General features: G+C 60.6%; 1 protein-coding gene across 1 annotated transcript in view; it reads right to left on the bottom strand.

Moving 5' to 3' along the window:
* MESK2 (misexpression suppressor of KSR 2) overlaps positions 1-10,669 on the bottom strand; it is a gene marked incomplete in the record, with an annotated part of 54,394 nt that overhangs the window by 2,209 nt on the left and 41,516 nt on the right. The window contains 1 exon segment of the mRNA XM_037229218.1: positions 2,057-2,258. Coding sequence (XP_037085113.1) covers positions 2,057-2,258 — 202 coding nt within the window.

Here is a 10,669-nt window from a genome sequence, read left to right as displayed (position 1 = left end):
GAACCACCTGGTCCGAGTTCGCCACACCGCATCATCGCACGCGCTGCGCACATTAAGTATCTAGTATGCATAGTAACGTTCTCACCGCGCTGCAACTAGACGCGTGCGCAGCGGTTTATTTGGCAGAAGCTTATAAGGGGCGCCGTGGAGCGCACGCCGGCCAGCTGCGCGGCTCAGTTCTCAGCGCCGGCGTCCGCCTGCTCACCTCCGGGGGCGCGGCACGCTGCATTGCATGGCGGACATGCTGGGGCGACAGACGCGGCAGCTGTTAGGGATCTGGCGCCTCCACCTCAGGGAGACGTCTGCCGCCCGTTCTGAGTGAGCCTCCCCCACCGCACCCCGGCCGAGACCCACCACACGGGCGCAGACCACAAACCCAAGCGGACGGGGAACACTGCAACGCCCCGTCGAGGAGCCCAATGCCACACCAACGGGGAACGCCGGTGTTAGTGAGAGAGCGAGCATACCACACGGCACCACCGGGACCGCCACCGAAGCCGGGCCAACTCCCGCACCATCACCACCGCACCAAATACCTTCACTGCGGCCGGGGCTTCTGCAACCGGACCCGTGACCTGACCGCTGCAACAGCACGACACGGGACGCGTCAGGGGCGCCGCGGGTCACCAGGGTCGCGTCAGGGGCATCGCGCGTCACCAGGGGCCACGTCAGGGCGCCACGGGTCACTAGGGGACACGTCAGGGGCGCTGAGGATCACTACAGGTCACGTCAGGGGCGCCGCGGATCTTCGGGGTCGCGTCAGGGGCATCGCGGGTCACCAGGGGCCACGTCAGGGCGCCACAGGTCATTAGGGGACACGTCAGGGGCCCTGAGGATCACTACAGGTCGCGTCAGGGGCGCCGCAGGTCTCCAGGGGTCGCGTCAGGGGAGCCAAGGATCACTAGGGGTCGCGTAAGGGACGCCGCGGGTCTTGATGGGTCGCGCCTGAGGCGTCGTAAGTCTCCAGGGGTCATGTCAGGACGTCGCGGGTCACCAGGAACCTCATCAGAGTCATCACTGGTCGCCACGGGCCGCGTCAGGGGCGCCATGGGTTTCTAGGGCTCACTCCACGGGCTCATCCTGCTCCCCATGTCTCCCGGTTCGCAAAGAAGCAGCACACTGCGTTGCCCAGGTGCTTAGCACTGGTGCCAGGCCGCAGCCTTACGCCTGTCGGCCCGGCCCTAGTGCCTTCGAACACAAAATGTAACGGCGCTGCGTCCAATCTCTAGCTGCGATGTAACAACGCCCCAATATGCATGCCTCATTGGTAGAGCAAATTTGCGGAAGATTCTCAAATATTGGTTCGTCTAGACGAATTTTTGTTTGCATAGTTTGTCTGGAATCTTACATTTCCGAAGCGTACACAGTGGGCAAGCAGTTATTGTGACCATCTGCGTTTCGTGCCGCGAACGCTTGTCGCCACAACACTGTTTCAGGGTTGCCACCTTTGAGTGAAGAACCGCCACGAGCCCCCCGTGGCCACCAAATAACGCATGTGGGGCGCTCTGAAGCCAATGTTCGGCCTTTACGTCGCAGACGAAACACTAAGAACGGCTCGCAGCTGAGTGTGCTCGTGAGTTGGCAGCAAGTGATCACTGGTCGGTAAGTGTCTTGCAATCATAACTGGGCAGTAAATGCATAACAGCTACACGCTAAAAATAATTGGTACAAAACGAGCCATTGTGATATTGTAGCGAAAAAAACCTCCCATTGATGCCACTTGTGAAATATCGTCAACGGGATTGGTATCATTAACTCTCTGTACACAAAATAGCTTGGCAAGTGCTTTCCTATGCCAAATTGATTACAAAGCCGCATATCACATACAACAGCGATTCGTGGCCAAGAAGATAGGGAGGCTGGACGTGCTGCACACTGTGCGCCCCGAGTTGGAGCGGCCCCGATGCCCATCTCGGTGCGAGAGGCCAACACTGGCCTCTCTGGCCTGAGGATCACATGCCCGGCACCGCTGGCCGACGCCGGACACCGGACGGCGCCCGAGAGGACCGCCCCCCCCCCCCCCCCCCCCCCCCACCGGCCCCGCCCGTCAGCTCACCGAATCCCTGTCCCTGCAGGAAGAGCCGGAAGGCCTCGCAGACCTTGGCCACTTGCTCCTCCAGTGGCAGGCTGCAGTCGTGGATCTTCATCCACTGCGAGTTGGCCGGGTCGAGGCGCGAGTTGAACGTCACCGTCTCGTCTACGTACGGGCTGCGGTTGCCGCAGATCAGCAGCACCGGCACGCGCAGCGACACGCCCTCCTGGCAACAAAGACAGCCGGCTGCTGACGCCGACACAGGCACCGGCACGCGCAGCGACACGCCCTCCTGGCAACATAGACAGCCGCCTGCTGACGCCGACACAGGCACCGGCACGCGCAGCAACACACCCTCCTGGCAACATAAGACAGCCGGCTGCTGACGCCGACACAGGCACCGGCACCGGCGCGGCGGTGGCGGCCTCGGCGCTTATGCTCCGTACGCGTCATTAACAGAAGTGTGCAGCACGCGCGCACACACGCAGGACACTTGCGACAGATGACCACCCTCCTTTTGGGGTGAATACCGTCTGCCGGACTCTCGAGCCGCCGCAATAGGAGCAATACGCCCCGCAGGCAGGCAGCCGTCCCCGGTCACAGACTGCTCATGGCGACAGCGACCGCTGATGATCGGGCTTTAGGACGCGCTGACTGCCCCGGTCACATGGCGTCTATAGGAAAACACAGACATAGCACATCTGGTGCACTCGCGCCGCCAGATGGATATAGTCCCAGCACTGCACAACATGTCAACTTTCGCCATCTTTCCAAGCCGGTATATGAATTTTTTCAAGAAAAAAATCGCACATTTTGTGCAAAAATACCAAATACTATTGATTTCTGAACAGAAACTTGAATAGGAAGTAGGAACAAGCCAATATTTCGTATAAAAGAATCGAAGGGAGCGACGTTTCGATAAAACATGTAACTTTCAACAATTCAAGTTTGACCGCTGTGCAAATGCGGTAAACACACAACATAACCCCGGTGATACCGAGCTTCGCGGTCGCCTGCAGTGAGAACCTCAAAAGGAATAGTGCACAATTTCATTGCGATATTACCAGAACGACATTCGGCAGGAGGGCGGCGAGACCCTCCCCCTGGCGTTTATTAATGTGCTACCGGACTGAGCGTCCTGTTCTAGAACCTGACAGCAATGCCACGGTGGCAACATGGCAGTATCTCTGCAGTACACTGCAATGGTATTTAGCGTCGGCATCGTCGTCAAATCACTGAACAGTCAGGCTGGCGGGGTGAGAGTGTGAGACAGTGCGACTGGCAGTGATGGGTCGGAAAAGCTCGACTACGGTTCGATTCGAACACACGGTGATAACGGCGATTGTTTCTCGGTGTGCGCAGCCCTGCTTCGGACAACAGCCTCTGACAGCAACCATCGAGGGCGCGGTCGGCCCGTCAGCTGGCGGCCCGTGACGCACCCTGTCACCGGGCCCCTCGACTCGGCCGCGCCGCTTCCTGACGACGGCGCCAACTGGTTACCGGCGACCCCGGCCCGGCCGGCCCCCAACTCTCAGATGGCCTCGGCTCGGCTGGCCCCAGCTCCCAGATGACGATCAGCCGTCCCCACACCACCGGCCGTGGCCGCCGACAGGCGCTGGCGGATTCTTGACGTCCGTACCGCGCTAGCCGTTTTACCGCTATGACTATTCTCGCCATCAAGATAGTTCACATGCGTGCTCTTTGTCTTACTTCTTCAAATGCTGGACTGAAATGAAGCGCGGGCATGCGCAGCTTGTGTGCTACACTTCAGCTCAACGTGATGCTCCCGCTCATTCAGAGGCGGACGATATCAGAAAAACAATCGTGCGATGGTCTCGTGAGTAGATGACGATCAAACATTTTCACACAGTTAATGTCAAAGTTTAAGGTTAAATACCCTCATATATGACACCGGTGGACTACTCTATGCCAGCCGACCTGTTCCCAGGCCCGGGACCTCTGGCGAGACGGGCGGAGACACAAATAAATCCCTGTAATCATGCACCTCACCACTACGCTTACTGGAATGACATCGAGAGAATGGGCACAAAACGTTATACGTCACCGAGCCCCGCCCACCTCCCAACACATGTAAAACGATCAACCGGCCGTGCCGCTCGTGCCTGCTAATAAAGCATCAATTCAACCGGCCGTGCCGCTTGTAGTAAAAAACTTGCTAATAACACACCAATCTTCACGGGTGACGGAAAGCTCAAAAAACGACATCTTAATTATTCAGAAATGAAGAGCTTGTTCTTCAGTTACACGACCAGTTGTATGCAACCCTGACATCCGCGGGTTTAAACAAATGTTGGGTTCTTGCCCATGCGCCCACTTTAAGTTTCCTTTATTGGAGAATTGCACTTACCGCTTCGCTTAATTTTTGCCGCCGAATTGACTTGAAGGTTCGGGAAACCTCTCCACAGCTCAAGCACACGCACGCAAACATCCCGGGACACGCGCAAACCCGCCCGCCGTATGTGTCTGTGTGTGTGTGTGTGTGTGTGAGGGGGGAGGGCAGTTCCGGAGGTCAAGATCACTAAGGTCACCGGAGGTCAGACAAAACTCGGCCGGCGATGGCGGCTGAGAGCGGCGTAACGGACCATCGAACCGACGCCGCACACACGCCGGCCGCGGCGCCCGGCGCCGCTCGTCAATTTCACGTCAGCAAACAACCCTGGTCTCAGCCATGGATGACATGCTCTCGGGTTCGATCGGCGCTGTTGACGCCGGACTGGAGGCTGGCGCCGGCTGGACGGCGGGCGTCCACGGACACGTCCCGGCCGAGTCGATCGGTGTTGACCAGGTGCACCGACTGTCAGCCGTCCCCGAGCGCGCCGACTGTCAGCCCCCGCCGTGGTCACCCAGCGCGCCGACTGTCAGCCCCCGCCGTGGTCACCGGGCGTGCCGACTGCCAGCCCCCGCCGTGGCCACCCAGCGCGCCGACTGTCAGGCCCCGCGGTGGTCACCCAGCGAGCCGACTGTCAGCCCCCGCCGTGGTCACCGAGCACGCCGACCGTCAGCCCCCCCCCCCCCTGCCGTGGTCGCCGGGTGTGCCGAGGTCTGCCGTCGGGCCGTCTGGCCGTCCCCCGCCCCCCCCCCCCCCCCCGCGTCCCGCCCCGCCGGTACTGGCGCAACAAGTGGCCGCCGGCCGGAGCCCAGCTGGACTGCAACACCGAGGGCTCACCAGCTTCAGGCGGCCACGGCTGCTCACCGCCTCCACACAGCTCAGCCCAAGAACAGCCACATATGGCTACGATACGGCTACGATACTATGAGATTCGGCTCCTCACCGGATAGCGCGTGGCCAAGACTGAGCCCGGGCTCTGCTCGCGGAATACCATGCGGGGACCAGACCCCGAACTTAGTGAAGAAGGCACTTCACGAAAACACGCAACTACAGATCATCGGCACCGGACAGAACAGCGGCAGTGTTGGCGGATCCAGACACCGGGACGATGCGCGCACGCGCAAAGGCTCAGCCCGATCGGGCACACGGGGATCGAACATATGCCGCGTTCGCATCGGCCTGTCCACACAGCGTGTTCTGTGGTTCGGACGGCAGCGGGTAGGACGACAGTCCACTCCGCACGGTGTGGACCCGCCGTCCCTGGTCCGCGCGGACAGGGTCCCTAATGCGGTCCGCAGGACAGGACGGCAGTCTGCTCCGTACAGTCTGAACCCGCCGTCCCTGTTCCACGCGGACCGGGTCTGCAGGACAGGACGGCAGTCTGCTCCGTACGGTCTGAACCCGCCGTCCCTGGTCCGCGCGGACAGGGTCCCTAATGCGGTCCGCAGGACAGGACGGTAGCCCGCTCCATACAGTCTGAACCCACCGTCCCTGGTCCGCGCGGACCGAGTCTGCAGGACAGGACAGCAGTCTGCTCCGCACAGTCTGAACCCGCCGTCCCTGGTCCGCGCGGACCGAGTCCCTGATGAGATCTGTAGGACAGGACGGCAGTCTGCTCCATACAGTTTGAACCCGCTGTCCCTGGTCCGCGCGGACCGGGTCGGCAGCACAGGACGACGGTCTGCTCCGTACAGTCTGAACCCGCTGTCCCTGGTCCGCGCGGACCGGGTCTGCAGGACAGGACGGCAGTCTGCTCCGTACGGTCTGAACCCGCCGTCCCTGGTCCGCGCGGACAGGGTCCCTAATGCGGTCCGCAGGACAGGACGGCAGTCTGCTCCGTACAGTCTGAACCCGCCGTCGCTGGTCCGCGCAGACCGGGTCCCTGATGCGGTCTGCAGGACAGGACGGCAGTCTGCTCCGTGCAGTCTGAACCCGCCGTCGCTGGTCCACGCGGACCGGGTCTGCAGGACAGGACGGCAGTCTGCTCCGTACAGTCTGAACCCGCCGTCCCTGTTCCACGCGGACCGGGTCTGCACGACAGGACGGCAGTCTGCTCCGTACGGTCTGAACCCGCCGTCCCTGGTCCGCGCGGACCGGGTCCCTGATGCCGTCTGCAGGACAGGACGGCAGTCTGCTCCGTGCAGTCTGAACCCGCCGTCGCTGGTCCGCGCGGACCGGGTCCCTGACGCGGTCTGCGGGACGGGACCAGGCGTGACGCACCGGAGGGCTCTGCGCCCCAGGCCGCTTCATCGAGCCAAGTGGCGGGATTTCCACGCGCGGACCGCACGGCGGGGACAGCCCCCGCGCCGCTGGCGGCGAGGCGCGGACCGCGCGACACCGGCCGTCCTTGTTCCCGCGACCTTAGCCGGGCCAGACGGCATGGAGCAACAGGAAAACTGCTGCAGGAAAAACCGGCGGCGGAAGCGGCGGCGTCAGCTGGCGCCCTTTTATGGGACCTTTGGGGACTCGGCGGTGGACTGCATGATGGGCCGGCCTGCAGTGGAGAGCGAACTGCGGCGCCAGCAGGCCCCACCAGCTGCGGCGCCATGCCCGCCGGCCGCGCTGTCCTCCTGATCACGGTGAGTGCTGACCTCCCCTCAGTCAGGAGAGAGTGCTGACCTCCCCCCAATCAGGAGAGAGTGACACGACAGCCGCCGGCTGGGATGCCGGGTGTGGTGTCTCTTCCTCGGCACTAGCCTGTCCTCCTGATCACGGTGAGTGCTGACCTCCCCCCAGTCAGGAGAGAGTGACACGACAGCCGCCGGCTGGGGTGCCGGGTGTGGTGTCACTTCCTCGGCACTAGCCTGTCTCCCTCCGCTCGGCACTCCCACCGGAGGCTGTGTGGTGGCCGGAGGCGTCACGCGCCGCCCGCGGGATATACACTGAGCTACAGGCAGCGTAAGGGGGTGGGGGGTTGGGGGGGGGGGGTATAGCCAGGTCCCGCAGACTGGTGTGGGATGGGAGAGAGGGGGACGGGGACCCAGTAATGAGCCTGCCTGGTACGTTCAAGAAAGGAACGCGAAACATTCGGAGACATGCACCCAATGATGCCCCGTGGCCGCACCAGGGCTTCAAGTACGAATTCCTATCACCCTCCGTGCGGCCTCGGACTTTCGCTCGACGGCTCCCACCACCTGTCTTTATCGCCATGGGTTTTTGTAAAAGCGTGGCAACGTCTTTTCGCTTTTGGTTGGCTTCCAGTAGAAACAATGACAACATGCCCACCCACATCCGTGCAAATAAGAGTATGCTGTCAAACTGAACACACCAGCCAAAAACTGCACAGCCCGCGGCTCAGGATGATATCGGCCACACCAATAATGCCGTCTGTCCTAAGCCAGGGTGGTCAGCGAATGGCAATACAGGTCAACGCCAGGACGAATGGTAAAGAATATATATACATATATATATATATATATATATATATATATATATATATATATATATATATAGTAGTACAATATTCAGCAAACACATCGAAAGATTGAAAGCGTAGCTTTGTTGCCTTAAGCAGCTAAAGCTACTATCTCGCCAAAATAATGGGACAACCCACAACGACGCCATTGGCGTGTATCCACTGAGCCGAGATCAGCTGTATCCGAGATCCTATGCATCTAACATACAAAATATCCGATGTCCGATGCATCCGAGATCCGACGTATGCGATATCCGATACATGCGAGATCCGACAGTGTGTCGGCAGGCTGTGACACGCTCTGATCTGCGCCGCCGACAGTGCGCTCTGGCGACCGTCTCGAGCCAACCGCCGTCGGCCCCGGCGACGGACCCAACGGCCGCCGACTCGCCCTCGGCGCCGCCGGTGTCGGCACAGCACGAGCCGGCGCTGCACCAGCTCTTCACGGCCACCCCCGCCGCGCCAGCACCGCCAGCACCCACCATCCCAGCAGACGGGGCCGCCGACGCGTCATGTTCGGCCGGGTTCGGGCCGTGCGTCGGCGGCTGCTGCCGTCTGTTCGGCGGCCAGAGCTGCCCGACGCTGCGGCTACTGCTGTTCGGCACATGTGACCGCTGACCAACCGGGTCGGCACCGGCCCAGCCAGGCCGCCCGGCCTGTCCAGATCACGGCCGGCGCGCGCTGGCGCGTCCTCTGCCGAGCAGGCCTGGCCGCAGCCGGCCCGACGGAACCCCGCTGAACCGAGCGCCAGGTGACCCCGCTGTACCGCGCGGAGGTGTCCACCCCAATAAACAGCCCCCGATACGAAACGTGCGGGCTACAAGTCCACACAAACCCCGAAAGGTTGTTCATATGTGACGTAACGCTTGCCAGATGTGTTACACTTTTCCAATGCAACACTGGCTCGACCTTCGCTCGCTTTTGAAGCAACCACACACCACCATGAGATATGCGCTTGTTTGCACACTTCCACATTCGCGCAATTTCGCGGATTGCTTTGCGTTTTGTTACTCAATCTATGGCACGGATCAGTACTAAAACAACCGCAATCCATTTGGGAGGGCCGCATGTCGCCTGCAAGACCTGCCGCTACAAAGTTCCTGAAGACGGCTCCGCACGTGGCGGCTGCCGAAAAAAAAACTAGTTCCATACTTCGATCCATGCAAGCTATCGAGGAAATGTTGATGCCATGTTTTCCAGCCAGGCTAACGAAAAATTATACGACATAATCGGCTTTTCCTGAAGCTTTGCATTACTGTCAGGAATATCTTCGTTGCCGCTGATGTACCGGCTACCAGGCATGGGAGGCAATACACTTCCCATCCGTTTTATTTTTTAATCAGGCGCATTGTTTTGCCAGGTGATGCCCCGGTTTAACGGTCTCCTGTCAAACAAAACTATGCGGTCCAGGTCTTCGCCCCACCATCAGCCCAAAAGGTTGATGACGACGTAGAACAACACAGGTTGAAAAATAAGCCAGTCAAGTTCAACGTCACGCAAGGTCAACGGAGGGTAGAGAAATCGGATGACTTGGCGGCGAAATTGTTTTGACAATCTCTACATGGGACCAGCTCTGGCCAGCAGACCATTGAACAGCTCTTAACCGATGCTGCAAAAGAACTCATTTGTTTCCTCACTGACATGGCTTGGCTCAGTCGGATGGGCCGGACACAGCACGAGATACAGCGGTTTGGGAAGTATGCTTGCAGCCGTTGTAAAAGACGTGCCACGTCTAGCCGTTGCTACGCCTGCGTGTTATTTAACACTTAAACGACAGGCGTGGTGTCAGCAAAAGGTTTATGCCATCCCGTCTTGTGGGAGGGCAAGGATTCACTGGTCGACCGATGAATCGTTTGCGCCGCCTTTAAGCTTCTGAGACAATCGGTTAACACAAGTAAAAAAAGTTTTTTTGAGCCTGGAGTTTTGTTTAGGCCTTCAGAATGCTCCAAATGGATGGCCATGATGCAAAGTAGGCACGCTAAGCGGCGATTGCTGTACATACTCTCAGCTGCTCACCAACCGCAGTGTCATTCCAATTCAACGGAGGATTTGAACCTTGCCTTTGACGGACAGAAACGCGGAGGGTATTTTGTGCATCATGCACTGTTGTAGCACGGCCAACCTGCGCCAAACTCCGGTCTGGCCAGTCACCGGCCGGCCTGCGCCAGACTCCGCTCTGGCCAGTCACCGGCCGGCCTGCGCCAGACTCCGCTCTGGCCAGTCACCGGCCGGCCCGCGCCAGACTCCGCTCTGGCCAGTCACCGGCCAGCCTGCGCCAGACTCCGCTCTGGCCAGTCACCGGCCGGCCTGCGCCCGACTCCGCTCTGGCCCGTCACCGGCCGGCCTGCGCCAGATTCTGCACTGGCCCGTCACCCGCCGGCCTGCGCCAGACTCCGCTCTGGCCCGTCACCGGCCGACGGGCACGCTTGCTGGGCCTATCAACCAGCACTTACCCATCTTGCTCCCTCCTCTCCCTCTCCCTCTCCCTCCTCTCCTCTCCCCTCTCCCTCTCTCCCTCTCCCTCTCCCTCTCCCTCTCCCCTCTACTCCCTCTCCCTCTCCCTCTCCTCTCCCTCTCCTCTCCCTCTCCATCTCCCTCTCCCTCTCCCTCTCCTCTCCCTCTCCTCTCCTCTCCTCTCCCTCTCCCTCTCCCCTCCCTCTCCCTCTCCCTTCCTCTCCCTCTCCCTCTCCCTCTCCCTCTCCTTCCCTCTCCCTCTCCTCTCCCTCTCCCTCTCCCTCTCCCTCTCCCTCCCCTCGCCCTCTCCCTCTCCCTCTCCCTCTCCTCTCCCTCTCCCTCTCCCTCTCCCTCTCCCGCTCCCTCTCCCTCTCCCTCCCCTCTCCTCCCTCTCCCTCCCTCCCTTCCCTCTCCCTCT

The sequence above is a fragment of the Pollicipes pollicipes genome, unplaced genomic scaffold, assembly GCF_011947565.3.
Source record: "Pollicipes pollicipes isolate AB1234 unplaced genomic scaffold, Ppol_2.1 Scaffold_6138;HRSCAF=7277_pilon_pilon_pilon, whole genome shotgun sequence".
NCBI lineage: Eukaryota > Metazoa > Arthropoda > Thecostraca > Pollicipedomorpha > Pollicipedidae > Pollicipes > Pollicipes pollicipes.
Note: the sequence above shows the minus strand (reverse complement) of the source record. Positions and strands in the feature narration are given on the sequence as shown.